The sequence below is a fragment of the Callospermophilus lateralis genome, assembly GCF_048772815.1.
Source record: "Callospermophilus lateralis isolate mCalLat2 chromosome 11 unlocalized genomic scaffold, mCalLat2.hap1 SUPER_11_unloc_2, whole genome shotgun sequence".
NCBI lineage: Eukaryota > Metazoa > Chordata > Mammalia > Rodentia > Sciuridae > Callospermophilus > Callospermophilus lateralis.
The window spans coordinates 3,443,792-3,461,411 of record NW_027510154.1 but is presented as its reverse complement, the minus strand read 5'-3'; the positions used below and the strand labels follow the sequence as shown (position 1 = coordinate 3,461,411).

The 17,620-nt window shown below is 42.0% G+C and overlaps 1 protein-coding gene across 1 annotated transcript in view; it reads left to right on the top strand.

Moving 5' to 3' along the window:
• The window catches only part of LOC143387429 (zinc finger and BTB domain-containing protein 41-like), a 39,155-nt gene extending 32,436 nt beyond the window's left edge, over nt 1-6,719 (top strand). The window contains 2 exon segments of the mRNA XM_076841854.1: nt 3,850-3,949; nt 6,505-6,719. Coding sequence (XP_076697969.1) covers nt 3,850-3,949; nt 6,505-6,719 — 315 coding nt within the window.
• The last annotated feature ends 10,901 nt before the right edge of the window (nt 6,720-17,620 follow it).

Genomic DNA, 17,620 nt, shown 5'->3' with positions numbered 1-17,620 from the left:
CTGCCTATATCTCTCCTCCTCTCAGGATGAAAAACAACATGTTCAAAAAGGACCTTAGAAAATCTGTTTGAGGAGAAGCCTGTAGGAGAACAGAGGGGAATCCATCCATCATGGCTATCCCTGCCTAGCCACTGGCCTTGTTCCCCAACCCAAGCCTGGCCTTTTTCTCCAACCCAGGCTTGGAAGTTCATCCCACACAAAAAAAGCTATATCCAAGAGGTATGTTTTGTGGGGTAAAGAAAGGCTTGATTCAATGTCCAAAGAATGGAGAAGTGGAAGCTTTGATCCCAAATCAGCTTCTTAGCTCCAGGGGTTACAGATGCAGGATAGGACTCAAAAGATAAATAAAGGGCAGAAATGATCATGTGGCTGGAACCCAACTTCAGCTCATAGCCCAGGAAAGTTATAGTGGGGCAGGGTAGTGGGAAAGTTTCTGTAGTTAGGCCATTGCTAGGGGTTATCAGGGAAGTGTATTATGGTGTCACCTTGGTGGTCACTGATGTAGTCATTGCCCCTTTTTGAACCAGATATTTCTCAGGATTCCAGTCCTGGAGTATGATCCCCTTCTCTTTGTGATGATAGGTTATTGCCTGGGTTTAGGTCAGGCTGAATCAGAGTGATCTGGGATGACTTTTATTCTAATGTGGAGGATTTGTTCAAAATGGAGCTGTCAAGTTCTTCCTAAAAAAACCAGACTGCAGTCTTCAGTCCAACCTGCTTCACTTTCTTGCCATGGGGACATGCCAGGGGAAGCCCTGGTCTTCTCCTTGCCCTCTCCAGTGGATCTGACCCCAAGCACACAAGAGATGTGACTTTGCTTCTCTTCTGCATGTTTTGAAGTTCCTGGCATCACTTCCATGTTTCTTACCCACAGAGCAGTTGCAGGGCACAAAAGGATACTCTCCTGCTGGTAGAGGGAAGGCAGAGGCTCTGCTGGATATGCGAGCATGTGGGTATCTGTGTATGTGTATATATATTGAGGATGGGAGGAGCTGCTGGAGGTACAAGTGCTGAGAGCTGGGCTGCTGAGAACAAAGGTCTTGTGAGTGAAAGCGGAGGAGGCAGGGCTGTCTGGGTTTGAGGCTCACTGCTCCATGCCTGCTCTGGCTTGGGATTCTGGACTCTCCAACTCCCAGACCCATATATCTGGATACAGTGCATGTGTGCCAACATGGGACAAATAAAACACTTGCATCTCCTTCTGAATTGCTTACAAGGACCCTGCCAATTAAGGTGGATGTATAGCTCCCAGTTTCTGTAGCACCTATTTTCCAACTGTCTTCAGATCTTTGGGTAAAAATTGTTTAGAGTCAAGTTGTGGGGGTGGGGCCACCTCTTCTTATTGGTTATGGAAAATGAAAAACCCCAAGATAGTGTGGCCTGGGAAAAATGTTCAAAAAGCCATACATTGTTAGCTTTCATCTCTCCCAAGATAATTCTTTCCCAGATGCTGGCTGCAGGTAGGGAGAAAAGATTTCATCAAACCTGAAGTGATAGCCTCTAGAAAACACTAATCTCTTCAATGATAACCCCTTTTCAGGTGCTAGCCACTGACTCCCAACCCAACAATTCAAATTCCTGTGTGCCCAGACTGACATGCTCACTAAATCACCCACAATCTATATAAGCCTAGTCCCCTCCTTTGTTCAGTGGCTCATTTTCCACTAAGAAAGTGAGTCCAATACTGTAGGTGTAGTCCTGTTCCTTAAAAAAAGCTGAAATGATCTATGAAGTTTGTGTCTGGCCCAGTGTCTTTGTTCTATAACTTTTCTGGGCCTGAATATTCTTGCATGAGGATCCTGCTCCTCTTGGAATAACAAATGTCCCAGTGTCAATCTTTGCTTGGGTTAAAACAGGTCATGCTGGAAAGGTCCTGCATCAGCCCTAAATGTGTTGCTCACTGTAGGCTCAGACCCTCTGACCAGGAGTTCAGCAGCTGGTGGCAACTTCTCATAGCATGACAAGGACCCAAGGTGGGTGCTCAGCCATGAGTGACATGTACATAAAAAACAGGGAGATTGACCAAAAGCCACAGGGAGCCTTTTCTGAGGTATGAGCACCTAGGAGGTGGGGGCTTGGTATGTTAGAACCCCTCCCCTGAGCCTTCATTAAGAAAGGCTACCCTCAGGATCCCATCTTCATTGCCTCCTGTAACCAAGTCTCCATCACCCCCTCCCATATCACCAAGACTATGCCACAACCCCCAATCATCCTGACAGCCAAAACCCTCACAAAATGTGATGCAGGCTATTCAAAAGGTAATGAACTTATTAATGGGGAGGTAAATTAATACAGAAACAGGGGGACTCATTTCCTTTAAACCTCTGACACTGAGTACCACACCATCCTGTTGAGAGGAAGTCATGCAGTCCCCCAGCTCTCCATCAAATTCAAATGGAGGGAGACTTGGGCAGGACTCTGGATGCTTCCTGGTAATAAGAGTACAATATGGTCTGGCAGTGGGCCCCATTTAAGGTCTTCTTAATAAGGAGAGAACACACAGAAAATTGACCCCTAGAAATATTAATGGGCATCATCAAGGCCTCTTCCTTCTGTTCTTTATCCTTCCCTCCCTCCCTCCCTCCATCCCTCCTCCTCCTCTTCCTCCTCCACCTCCTCCTCCTACTCCTTCTCCTCCTCCTCCTTCTCTTTCTTCTTCCTCCTCTCCTCCTCCTCCTCTTCCTCCTCCACCTCCTTCTCCTCTTCCTCCTCCTTCTCCTTCTCATCCTCCTCCTCCTTTTTCTTCTTCCTCCTCTCCTCCTCCTCCTCCTTCTCCTCATCCTCCATTTTTTATTCTTTGTCTCCTCCTCCTCCTCCTCCTCCTCCTCCTCCTCCTCTTCTTCCTCTTCTGTTTTCTTCTCTCCCTCTCTCTCTCTCTCTCTCTCTCTCTCTCTCTCTCTCTCTCTCTCTCCCCCAATAAAGATGGTGGTCAGGAGAAGTGCACCATCCATCTTCTCTTTGATATAACCCACTCTCTTTCTATGAGAAATAGAAAGGCTGATAGTTGTCCATTTTGAAAATGTAGCCTTAATTGGATCCAATGATAGCCATTTTGACTATAGTCCTTTATTTTGCCTCCCACCCACCCCCAATTTTATTTTATTATTTTTTTAATAAATTTTTTTAAATTTATTTTTTAGTTTTCGGCAGACACAACATCTTTGTTTGTATGTGGTGCTGAGGATCGAACCCGGGCCGCACACATGCCAGGCAAGCACGCTACCACTTGAGCCACATCCCCAGACCAACCTCCCAATTTTAAAAACAGCCAGTCTTGTAGACTGTAATCCAAGCTCCTCCAATCAGAGTAAAGGCCAGTGCTGCCTTAGGTTAAAGATATCAGCAGGCTAAGTGGCCACACTTGCTAACCAGCTTCTGTAACATGGCCTCTGAGAGAAGTAAAAGTTGGCCTCACCCACCCACTCTGGAGCTCATGTTTTATTTCTTCCAGCATCCTGATGATAGGTAGTATCTAGCAATGAGCAGTGACTGCAGGCAAGGTCACAAGTGTTTCTAAGTCACTTTAGGGTCTTCTTTAAACTACTTCCAAAGTAGACAATAAAGCAATGTGGTGGTAGTTAATTTGCAGAAAATTTTTAAAAAAGAAAATAAAATAAAGGTAGCTAGTTGGAAAACATATTAAGAGAAAAGGATTCATGGGACTAACTCTTGACAGGGTTCATTGATGTTGATGTAAAGCCAGGAATTATGTTCAGAGGTGTCTCCATTTTTCTAGGAAGAAAAATTGCTTCAGTAGCACAGGTGCACTAAGGTAACTTCTTACTAGCTACTGACCCCAGTGCCCACATTAACATAGGATTGACTTGAAGATTAAGCTCCCATAAATAGGATGGCCACCATGACAGTTCTACAGAGGATCAAATAAAGTCAAAGACTCCACGACTTGAAGTGAAGGAGGAGTTGAACACTGGAGGAGAAGAGTACAGAGGTGAGCTCCAGTTCTCCTGGTGAACATCAAACAGTAATCAGTTTGGAGAAAGCATTATCTCTTTTGTTGTTCTCTGCTAAGTGATGGCCCACTCTCCCTCTGGAGAGTGCTTTCTACTTAATATTCATTTGCTTGTAACTTCATTTTCATCTCATTTTCACTTATAATATCATTCTTTTGCATGCTTTTGGTGTCTGACTTTAAATTTTATTTCTTCAAAACACAAGAAATGAGGTTTGGAGTTTCAGCTCCCTGCTTCCCTGTGACACTGGTATTTCTAACATCCCTTGAGATTGTTTCATTCCCCTTTCCTGTCCTTTCTGAATGACTCATACCTTTAACTCTGAGCACCAATCTGAAATTTTTCTGACCTGATCTCAAGAACCCTTCACAGTGCCTCAGTTTCTAGGGAGGCGCCAGCCCCATTGTTTCCTTTCATCCTTAATACAAGATGCTTGTTCTGACATGGGGGTTATTTCCAGTTTTTGTTTGTTTGTTGGTTAGTTTGCTTGTGGTACTGGGGATGGAACCAGGGTCTTACACACGTGTTAAGCAAGCACTCCACCACTGAGCTGCATCCTAGTCCTTTTTGAGACAGGGACTCACTAAGCTGTGCAGGCTGTCCTTGAGCTTGTGATTCTCCCATCTCAGCCTCCAGAGTTGCTGAGATTATAGGTGTTGCCCCTGTGCCCAGGACGAGTAATATTCTTTTAGTGTTGGTTGCCACCCGCTAACAGAATTGCATGGCCAGCTAGTGGGTCACTGTCCTCCTTCACAGGGGACTTATGATACTATTTCATTCATTTCTTAAATGTTAACTACACAGACATCAGAGAAATTCAAGTGGGTACTGCTGAGAATTCTCACCTCCACAAAATCAGTGAGACAACTAGAAAAAAAAAAAAAAACACCCAATCAGCTTTTTAAGAATTCTGGAAATTAGGAAAAAACACTACATTTTATTGGTGTGCATGAATTATACAGGATGGTCAGTTTCATAGGCGTGTATTTGTACCTACATGGAAACATAATTTGGGCAATCTCATCTCTACTATCTTCCCACTCCTTCCCATGCTACTTCCTCCTGATTCCTCCTCTACCCTAAATGTTTCCCTTAAATTCTCCCTCTTAAAATCTTAGCTTGATCATATCTACAGAGTCCTTCAGGACCACATAGAGGAACACAGAAAGTTTCATAAGAATTCTGGAAATTAACCTGTGGTGAAAGCAATCTGGGAACATTTTTTTTAAGAAAAATGCTGGGGCTTTGTAAGTACAGTGTCTTCTGTAGAAGTTTGACTTGGCTCCTCCCTAATACCAACTCCAATCCTGTGGCAGCCTTGAAAACAACAAGGAGGTGGACTCCCTCTGTGGAGTTCCTGGAAAGCATACATCCTTAGCAAGGCTGGCTTTTTTTGACCTGTGTGTCAGCCCTAGAAAAAGAGGACAGTTAAGCTCCATGTCCCTTAAGTGCCCTTCTCTGTTCAAAAGAATGTAGCCATGTCAAGGCACTAATTAGAGAGCACAGCTGGAAGAGAATGTTCACAGTACACATTTTCTCAAATCCTGATTAGTGTAAGAAATATGTCATGTTTTTATAAATATGTCAAATAAACTCCATTGTCATATATAAGTAAAAAGAAAAAAATAAATATAAAAAAGCATAATAAGGGTGGCTAAGTTTGTTCAATGGAATTAAAGCCTGGCCTATAGGGTTCAGTGCCAGAAAGTGGTCAGCCACCTGGGTCAGCATCCTGATCTCTGGAGGCCTCTGCCTGAGTCTCTGAGCAGGTCATCCTCTTTTGTGGTCCGTCTCTCTTTTGGGTACTGCTGGATTCCTGTAGCTGTTCCGGGTTCCCTTACCCTTTGGTCCTATGCATTTGAGCTGCTTCTTCTAGTAACAACCCAGAGGAATTTCACAAAGGATGCACTGAGCCCAGAAAGTCAGACTCTAAAAGAATCTTTATTTTTCTTTTTTGCAGTGCTGCAACCTAGGGTGTTCAGCACACTAGTCAGTTTCTCTACCCCTGAGCCATGTTCCCAGCCTTTTTTCACATTTTACTTTGAGACAGGATCTATAAGTTGCTAAGGCTGGCCTTGACCATGCAGTCTTCCTATGTCAGCCTTCTGAGTTTGTGGGATTATAAGTGTGTGTCACAATGCCTAGAACAATGATTCTTTCTAAGGGTGAAGACCTGAGGAGACTTTTCAGAATGAGTGATATGTTATCTTGATTGGTAGATTCACAATCAAGGGCGGACATAAAGCTATTTCTTTATATTTAAACATTAACTCAACACACACAAATATTTAAAACATCTGCAAAGAAGGAGGGTCTAGGGTTCCACCCATGTCTTTAAGGCCCTCTCATTTCTCAGAGTTTTGGGCTGTTCAGATCATGTCCTGTCCTGTTTTGATCCCTAAGAGTGTGGACATGCTGGACAGTGGCTTTTGCCCCTGATGCTTCAAAAAATGGAAGCTCCTGGGGCTGCTTTGGGTCCATGACCACCATTGCTCCATGTGTGAAGACCAGAAGGCTGTTCTGCTGATTGTAGGGTGCACTGGACTCAGGTGGAAGTGGGAAGCCAGGGAGGATAGGCGCCTCTCAGCAGACTTTTCTCCCAGGGCTGGACCTGCTATCTCTCTGCATCAGGTTCCTGCTGTGTTTCTGGGAGGACCAGTACAGCATGCTGGAAGGGGTTCTGGTTTCCTTGTTCATCCTCCTCCACTCCGTATCCATGTCCAAGATGCAGGTGTGGACCAGGGGTAGACACTCAATTGTGGGACTCCTTGTCCTGGATGTCCTGGTGTCTGAGTTCATGGGGTGATTTCAGTCCCTGCTGAACATGATGTCTTTTGGTCATGCACTACAGCAGTCTCTTCAGTGCCTGGCCTCCTGCCAGTGTCCCCTTCTGTTCCCCCAGCACACTGGTATCAATATGGGCTTCCTACTTGTGACAGATAAGCCCTGACAGTGGCTATGTCCACCCTGCCTCCAGACCTCAATCCTTTCCCTCTGTCTTCCCAGGTGTCAGAGGAACGGGTCCTTCTCTTGCAGCTGGTCAGTGGTCTGCACTGCCCTCCCATCGAGGCCTTCTGGGAGGTAATACTGAACCATGTCTTGAAAGGTATGTGGCTAGGCGGAAGTCACTGTGAGCTCCCACTGCCCTCAGTTCCACTGCTCTCTGTTCCTCGGCCCTGGCTTTCAGGACATGAGGACCAGCCCAAGGCATTAGGGAGATGCTCACCTTCTTGCACCATCATGAGATTGACACACAGATCTGCAGTGGGCACTGGGTCCCAGAACCCCCTGCTCTCTGTTTCAGCAAGGACCATAGTGCCCCAAGTGTGGCTCCCCCTGTCATGTTGGTCTTGCCACTCTGATATTCTCATTAGGTGTGACAGAGTGGCTTGACCCCTAGGTGCTGAGCTGTCCTAGAATGCACACATCTACACCATTAACTACACCATGGTGCTGGGATTCGACAACCTCCTGGAGGACTTCCACAGGCAGGGTGCTGCCCTGGTCTTTTCAGGAAGGCATGGCCTGACCCCCTGCCTCTGAAATGTGTTCCTGACAGCCTAACTTTTATCTTCTTCCTGTCTTCCAGGACCCTCTCCCCTGCTGTCAGTACAGATCCATGTCTGCAGCCAGACTGTATTCAGTACTGGGGACATTGGGCTCCAGAGCCATGCTCATGGCTCATGGTTGTCATGTTCTTGGTGGTATGGGCACAGAACTCCTCCTGGTAGTCTTTTGAGATTATTCACATAGAGATCTCTCCCCTGACAGCAGATCCCTGGAGGCTGTCCTCCCTCCACCTACCTATATGGAGACGAAATGGCCCTCTCCAGACACTAGGGCTTATCCATCCCAGCGACCCACTCTGTGGGTTGGGGGCAGGAGGGCCTGTGCCCTTAACTGGAGCATATCTGTCCACAGGCACCAGTGCTCCATGCTCTACTGGCTGCTGACCTAAAGGGATTTCAGTACTTCTTCATCCTGGGGGAGGCAGGTGGATACAGGGGACATTCTCTAGTAAAAATATTCACATTTCTGAGAACATTTTTTTTCTCATGGTTAGCTACTGTTAATCAAGTTCTTGTTTATGTGCAGAAAGTGATAAGTGCTATTTCATGTTGTTAAAGACTAAATGGACAACCTACCAACATAACCTTTTAACATAATTAAAGCAAACAAACTTGACATTCACATTGTGCATTAAGAGAAAGAGCAGACAATGAGAGGATCACAGAATGAGAAGGTATATGATATTTTAAAAATATTTATTTTTTAGGAGTAGTTGGACACACGACCTTTATTTTATTTATTTATTTTATGTGTTGCTGAGGATCCAACCCAGGGCCCTGAACATGCTAGATGAGCACTCTACTGCTAAGCCACAACCCCAGCCTGAGAAAGCATATGATTGAATTGCATTTTTATTATATATTAGCAGATATGAATGCCAAATAGTTGTGGCATTCTGGTGTTTTCTAGTCATTGGGAAATAGTAGGTGACATGGGGGACAGAGGTAGTACTTCTGATCATAATGTAAACAGTCACAATCTTCATTTTTATTAATGAATTGGTTATGACACTTTTCATGTCTTATGTCAGAACCTGAAATATAATATAATCACATCCAATAAGAACCACATCTTATTCCCAATTATTTGTGATATATGGCACAGTATCTTGTTTGCTCCTTTTCACCCTATTGTTAGAAGCCACAAACAATTCAAGTAAAAGAAGGTATTAAGTTTCTACTATGTGCCAGGTCTAAGCTAAGGAAATGATATATACAAGGAGGTTTAGACATGGTCTCTGATCTTGAATACCACACAATACACTGAAGGTCATGTATTCAAAAATTGGTCATTTAAATATCGATGTGGATACCTCCCATACACTAATGTTGTCAATTCCAAAATAAAAGATAGAAGATAACTTGCTGCAATAATCTAAAAATAAGCCAGTATAATCTCATAGGGCAGAATTCCACATCAGAGAGTTAGATCAACCTCAGAGTTTAGACTAGATAGAAGAAAATTCTAACACACATTCTACCAGTTTTCACACTTGTTTCTTCTTTCATGTGTACTTTGGTATTCACATTATCTTCAATCTCTAAATAAAGTTGAAATGGGAAAAAAAGAGAAAAAATAAAAATAAGCAAGCTTTTTAATTTATGAGACCAGAAAGTGAAAGACTATTATTAAATGAACTTGATAGTGAACTCCCATCTGAGAATCCCTGTTAGGCTAGACAAAAGTATCAAGAAAGATTGTTTACAGTAGCCCAAACACAAATGGGTGTGCATGCATTTGTGTGTGTGTGTGTGTGTGTATGTGTGTGTGTGTTCATTATGAAGACAAAAATCAGATATCTCCCAATGAGTATGTTGCAAGCCACATACGTACATAGGGCTGTGACAGGCAGCTTCCTCTTCTGTTTCCTAAGTGCCTTTTGAGTAAATTTTTTTGTTCAATAATTTACTATATGGGAGAAAATTGCTAGAGTTTTTCTTTTCTTTCTCTGGAGGAAAAAAAAAAACTCCTCATAGAATTACATTTCCTTCAGGATCCCCATTGGTAGTCTACAGTGAAGACCTGTAGTAAAGAAAAAGTGTAGAAGAACAGTTTATATGAATGATGTTGAACAAGATGTACTGTGGAGTTGGGAGTCATTGGTTGCTGCTAGCATTTGCTAGTCATTGGAGGCCCTGCTACTGTTTGAGGAGACAGCTGCCATCACTCGGGCACTCTGTCAGCTCTGGGCATGGTGTGAATCTCTCATGCTATCTCTGTGCTGTGTAAGACACTATTGTGTCACTAGGGCAGACCTAGGAGGGAGAGAGGCACGTCTAAATTCAGCAGTATAAAAAATAAGTTTGTATTTGGTGCCACAGACCAAGAAATAATAGTTTAATATCAATCATCAGAAATAATTGCAAGACAACTAGATGTTCATACACAGAAGATATTTTGTCCATTATGAGGCAAATGTATCAGCACCCTAACACTTACTCACTAAAATCTGAATAAGCATCATATCTCCAAGAGCAAATAACTTTAAGCTGAGGTGTTTGTCAAAATGAAATTGGATTGACCTTCAAGTGCTTTGTACTTCTAGGGTAGCAACTACAGAACAGCCTCATGTAGGGCTTCATTATCATAATTAGGAGATTTCTCTTCTATCACTGTCTTGATGAGTTAGTTTTCATCAATGAAATAGATATAAACCTTCTGCATAAAATACATATGTATTCTCCCATCATCATACCTGAGATTTTAGAATCCCAAAGATCATCTACCTCTTGATCCCAAGGCTTGCACATTGCAGAATCACTAGAGGGCATAGACCTTTCAAAAGACAGTTCCCTTTGCCTTACTTCTTCAATAAGTAGTTATATGTGTTTACTGTCATTGCCATAGCAACATTCAAAAAATATGGTGGTTTAAATAACAAACAATAATATTGTCTCACAGTTTCAGAGGCTATGAATCACAAATCAAGGTGTTGGCAGAACCATGTATCTATGAAGCCTCAGGGGAATACTTCCTTATCTCCTCCTAGTTTCTGGTGCTTTCAGCAATCTTTGACACTACATTACTTCAGTCTCTGCTTTCTCTTCACATGACTTTTCTCTCGGGTCATCTGTGTGTCTGTCTCTTGTATTCTTCTTATAGGGACGCCAGGTATATTGGATCAATGGCCAACTCTATTCCAAGATGACCTCAGCTTAGCTAATTATGACTGCCAAGATCCTATTTCCAAAAAAAAAATATACTTGAGATAGAACCTAAACATACTTTTGGGTGGGGAGTAAAAATTTACTCAATATCATTGGCACTAGGGTGAGAATCACTTAGGTGATTTGGTGATGGCCACATTGAGAACCACTCATAAATCATTCCAATTTCCCTGGAAAGTAGATATATCCAGGGAGTTTTGGTTGATGGGGTCAGAATATAGATGAGTGATCTATGTAAAACACAATCCTCTAGAGTCCCAAATTATTCATTATGATAATCATGAAGCTTCCTTGATCTTGAATGAGAATCACTTGATATTCTTCAATTTAATCAAAACCTCTATATGAAGTGTATTTATTTTGAAACCAATTACCTAACTTTAACCTAAGAGTTTCAAATTTAAAAAATTCTAGCAGCAGTACTATTCAGTTATTCAAGCAAGACTAAATAGGTTTGATGCATTTGCAACTGCAAAGAAGCACACAAATGCATAAACATTCACATTTACCTATGAAAGTGAAATATATTACTCAGTGTGGTCTCTCAGATGTGTAGCTATTATTCAGAGTAATGCAAATTTAAGGGTAAATGTGACTTATTTTTCTAAAAAAGCACTTACAGATGTGTAATTATATGTCTGCAAAAATCAAATGTTCAAATAAATGTACAATAACCTAGTCCACTTCCTGACACATGTGCCTCTCAAATTTCTTTTCAGCTATGTACAGGGAGTCATTAAGGCTTGTCAGGTATTAATGGAATGAATTTATAAACAAGGTTTATACTTCAGAGGGGAAGAACATAAAAATGTTTCTTGTACAAACAGAATTATATGCAATCACTGTCATGGAAAAGGGCAAAATTTGGGTGAGATTGTCCCAAAATGGGTATCAAGAGACATTGGAATATGTAATAAATAGGGACATACTGGCATCAGTCCCATAACATGCAGAGATTCTATTAGCTTCTATAAAAGAATTAAAAAGCAAAATTGAGATCGGTGTTGGGTGATATTTAACTAAAGATCTTAAATCAGAAAACAATTGCACCTTCTGTTCTATTCCCTATAAATTAAGGAGATATCAGTTACTTTCCTTATTATAGGGTGAGTATCCCTAATCTGAAAATCTTGAAATGTTTTAAAATCCAAAACTGTTTGAGCACTGACATGAACTTTGAGAGGAAAATTTCACATTTGGTCTATGCAATGGCTCATATTTAAAACACTGGTAAACTTAAAATCTTGTATACAATCACCTTCAGACTATGTGCATAAGGGCATAAAATGTATATGAAATATAAATGGTTTTGTATTATTGTTATATTTATACAAGTGTATCAAAATTAAAAAAAAATCCAAAATCTAAAATATTTGGTCCCAAGCATTTTGGATAGAGGACACTCAATCTGATATATATATATATATATATATATATATATATATATATATATATATATATATATATATAAAGTTGGAAACATCTTCCTCCAAATGTCTTGATTTTGATCATTATATATATATATATATATATATATATATATATATATATATATATATATATATATTTGGAGGAAGATGTTTCCAACTTTAGACAGAATTGAGAGTAATATGAGTCTTAAAGCAAAAATGCCTTCATTTTCATGGACTGTCTCCAGGTCATCTGTAACACAAAAGGAAAAGTGGAATCCATCATAGTACATTTCTGTCAACACAATCTGATCAGTGGGGATCTTTGTTTCCATAGATATTGCTTCCTGAAGTCTGGAAACAGTCCCAAACAGAGGCACAGCCACAGCAATCCTCATGCAATGAGGACGTTTTCCTTGATACACTACAGTGAAATAGGTCTTGTGTGCGTTAGAGGAATTGGCAAAGAAATGCAGAGGAAAGGATCCAAAGTGTTGCTCTGTTTCTGACAATGAGGACGTGTCAAAGAAGATCTGTACTGGGCTTGAAAAAGTTCTTGTACAAAAGTGCTACACACAGGAGAAGATGGTCCCACGGGCATGACATCAATCTCTGATGGAGGCTTCAGAGGAGCCCCCCCCTCCCCCGCTTTCCAGCAGGATTGAGGTCTTTATGAACAGGTACAAAAGCCACAAAAGACTCCTGGGCATCATGCTGGGATTCCCCCATCCTGAAGTCCATTCTTTGACACAGTACTCTTGAAGTCGCAACTGTAATGCGGGGTGTACTCTAGAATCCAGAGGGCCCACACAGGTGCGCCAGCGGCTAGGTGATCTCGCCCTGGCTCCTTTGCGCTGGGTCCTGAGGGCTGCTCAGGTCAGGGAGGGCTCCGGCCGCCCTCCCCGGTACTGGCCCAGCGCAGGTGCTCGGGAAGAGCTGGGTGTTGCTGAGGCGCTGCAGCGCGGTGTTCAGAGCAGGCTTTGCATGGTTGCGGAGCCCCCCACTCTTGGCACCGGCTCTGGGCGCAAGCGGGTCGGCGGGCCAGGCGGGCAGGGCGGCGGCGTGGGCGCAGTTGGGGCGGGAAGCAGCTGCTGCGCAGGCCACCACTGTCCATCGGCGACCTCAGAGGGAAGGTGCGAGAGCAAGGACAGCGTCTTGAGCACGTTGCTCAGAAGCTGCCCACTGATCGCGCTGAAGAGTGCGAGGAGGGGCGTCTGCCGCCGCCTCCCACCGGCCGCTCCAGAACAGCCGCTTTTTAGGGAGCGCCTCTCCTTCCCGCCCACTGCCGCAACCGGAGGCCCGGCCTGGAACACTACCCTGGACATGGCGGCAGCCTTGGACGCTCCTGACAGCCCGGGACCCGCCAAGGCCACCAGTGCATCCCGAAGAAGCCCTCACCGGCCTGGGGGCTCCACGCCCCACACACCCCAGAGGCAGCCGAGCCAGCAAACGAACTATTTCAGGATTTTTCAGTTAGGAACATCTGACTAACACACCTGTATCATGCGACTTCCATTGTGGAACAATGTTATGTGAATCCATTTGTGCCACACACTGGACTCACTGTGGAGACAGCAAGAAGGAATGAATGATCTTCACTGTAGGGTGAGTGTGAAGCTAATGGCAAAGCTATGCATGGGGAGACAAAATATAAGCCAAACTGATGATCAAAGTCAAACTTCAAGTGGACCCAGCATGGAGGAGAAAACTTACTGACAGAGGAATCCCATCAAATGTGAATGACATGTGGCATAGTGGGATGTTTGAGATGAACTCCAGGCAGCAGGGAACAACGTCATGGCAAGATGAACTGGGAAAATATAGACACAATGCCATTTCATTTTCTATAAATCCAGATGTGCAAATTTAAAGTAACAAAGTTTAAGAGGTATTAATAAATTATTACTTTATGTACAAAATTTGAAAAGTGAAAAATATCCTAAATGTAAAAAATATTAACTTTAACCTTGTTAACAGTTTCTACAATTTCATATGACCACTTTAGCAGATTCAGAGAACTTTCTCCCTTCCTTTGTCAAAGTTTGTCTTCAAACTTCTATGAATGCATTTGATGACTTCCATTCCATAATTTTAGAATGCATGATTATCTTAGTCCATTTTCTGTTGCTATTACTGAATACCACAGACAAAGTAATTTATAAAGAGTAAAGTTTTTTGTTTTGTTTTTGTTTTGTTTTTTCCCAGCTCATGTTTCTTGGAATCCAACGATGAGGTGCTGCAAATGGAAATGTTCTTCTTTTTGTTGAATCCTCTTTGTAGATTCTCAAAGTGGTGTAGGGCATCACAGGGTGAGGCAGAATGTACCAGTTCAGGGTTCTCTGCCTCTTTTTTGTTAAAAGCAGAGTCCCATTTGTTACAGTTCTACTCCTATTACCTCATTTAAACTAATTACCTCCCAAATCCCATACAAGAATTAAATTTCTATCCTTTCAATAACTCACAATGGGGAATAAATTTCAACATAAATTTTGGTGAGATATATGAACCATAACCATGACTCTACAAATTATTTCCCTGTACACTATAAAAATATAACATCTTCATTAAATAGTGCTACTAGGGCTCAGGCTAATGCCGGAGGTAATGTTTCAAAAATCTGAAACTTAGAAACAGGATTTAAATGCAATAAAATAACAGGAAGAAGTTCACCAATCCACTATCACATGTTCTTCTGAAGATTTAGGAAAATATCTGATATGAACTAATAACAGAGTTTCTGGGCAGAGGCATGTGGAGTGAAATGTGTTCCTCCAAGGTGAATCCACTGTTACATACTGCTGTGACATCTATACAGTTTAGATTTATTCACATGGAAGAAATGTTATTAAATAATGAAACTTCTGAATGATGTAGGCCTTTGGGGCACTTGTGTAAGAGGCAACTCCCTGATGTTGATGGGAAGCACATAATTCCAAGCTGCAGATAATTGACTGCAGAAAAAAGAGAAAATCATGAGACTGTAGAAGTTACATGAAGCCCATTGAATTCAGCCTTTGAGTGAGGGAGGGATTATGGCAGTTTTTAAAATAGCATGGCACATACAGATTTCCGTTTCAGAGAGATCATTATAACAACAGTGTAGGGGAGGAAAGACTTCAGGCTTTATATCCTGATGGGGACCTGATTTATGATTAGGTCAGAAGATGGGACCTGTCAGCAGTTTCAGTTTGGGGAAAGAGAACACAATTTCAAAAATATTAACCTTGTCATTCAACAAATAGTTTGTGAACAATTAATAGGATCCAACAACCATCCTGTGCCTTAAGATGTAAAATCCAAAGCACTTGGGTCTTGAATGGATGTATTTGTTGAGTAGAGTTCATAGCAATCTGCTAGCAGAAGGGAAGAAAGGGGGAAGCTCCTTTTGCCTCTGCAGTTTTACAAAGCCAATTCAAGAAGATGGATTTTGAATTTGGTCACAAATGAAGAGTCAATTTTGAGAGGCAAACATAGAAGAAAAAGGATGAAACTGGCCCAGCAGACAAACAAAATTGTCTAAGGCCTGGTGCTCCAGGTCAGAGCCTATGAAGCCAGCTTATCTAATTCAGCACTGGAGTCCACTGGTGGTAATGGAAGATTCAGATCATGTCAAAGAATATGCTGGGAAAACCTTTGCAGAACAAGATAAATCCTTTGAGTTTTATCCTGAATACAATGAATGGACACTGGAACATTTCACAAGATAATTTAAAAATGAGATGAAGAATATGTACTATAGGGGGAATCTAGTCTTATGATTCTACCAAAGAATTTTAATGATTTAATGATTTAATTTTAATGAGAGCATGGATTACTAAAAACATCCATATCTATGTTGCCTAATGCTTTCAAATTTCAATCCTAATGGTGACTATATATTTGTTTCTTCCTAAGATTATATATTCAACCACCCCACTGTTGAAAATATCCCTAATCCTATCACTCACTTTATACTTTGCCCGATCTCCTATCATCTATATTGATATCTATTTTCCTGCATAGTTTCCCAAGTCCACTCTTGTGACTGACTCTTCCTGTGTGCTGATATTCACATTCACTCTCTAACAGACACCTTATTGTAAAAGGACTTTTTGTTCAAATCCTAAACTCACTCTTCATCCTAAACCTACACTGCAATCCTAACTACTATCCCTATTTCAATGAATGTTCTCTTCTACATTCAAAAATCCAAGGTAAAAGATCCTATGCCATTGTATATTGATTTATATGATATACCTGTGCAGAACTTAATTAAAAACTATGTATCCAAATCAAGGGCCCAATGCCTTTCTGTGTTTCAGATCTTACCTAGTTTTCTGTTTTTGTACTTACATTTCACCTGTACATTCTGATAAAGATCCCTTTTTCTCAATACCAGTATTCTCATCCAGCAGGATGACTTCTAGCCCAAATTGAACATGATATTAACCCTAAGCATACTCTGTTTCCAATCTAATTTCATGTAAGAGCAAGCATAGAGTTGATCTTGCAATACAGGTATGTAGGGGTCCTACACCTGTTGAGAACCTCAAAGGTAGATGTAGAAATGATACCTGGAGAAGATGTAGGCAGCTATGTAGGATCTGAGAGGCCTAAAGTTATCTTCCATGGCAAACAACCCGGTCAGGATGAAGGGATGTGTCTGAATCAGCCTCTCTATTCTCAATAAAGACAATATGGACCAAACCAGGCCTATGGGGATAGTTGATGCTGGGGGGCTTATGGTATAAATACATTTCTAACTTGTGAAAATGAAACAGGAGGATGAGGCAGCCTCCATCTCATGGGACTCTTGGAAACCACTGTCAAAACAAAGTGGTTGCCAAGGCAGTGACCTCATTTATTTCCTTGAAGGAAGTGACCTCACCTCACTTTCTTGGTGATGGAACCCTCTACTTGAGATACAGGTAGTGAGGCACCCAGAGCCAGTCCCAGTCCCTGTGGGCTCACTTGTTTGGATTTACCAAGGACAGAGTCATTTTTTTCTTGGCACCTACTGATGTGAGGATGGCCAAATACCAGGAAAGCTCTGAAGAGGGGCCTTTCCTGAGAAGGAAGGTACTGGCTCATCTCTGGCTCTGGACAACTTCACAGAGTTGGCCAGGGAGACCAGAGCTGATACAGGACAGGCCACTCTTGGGGAACATAGTGTCACCCACTAGTCAGAGGACACTTTGGATAGATGCAGACTAACTCCAGGGTGGTGTATGTGTGTCTTTGTGGGTGTGTGTTTGAATTTGTGGTTTTGTCTCATATTCTGAGAATATGGAGAAAATACAGTTTGTTCGATTTGGAGTGGACTGTTTACTAGTGAGTCCCTTTGCTAAAGGTGAGTGTTTCTATGTCAATGGATCCCACTTTGTGTGTAGTCAAAGACAATAAAAAAAAGAATGCATCATTGGATGTGTCCTGTCTAATGGAAAGCTTCCCAGCACTCCTCCTGGTGAATATATGAATGGATTGCTGTTTGCCTTGCAAATAAGCAACACCTACTATGTTCCTA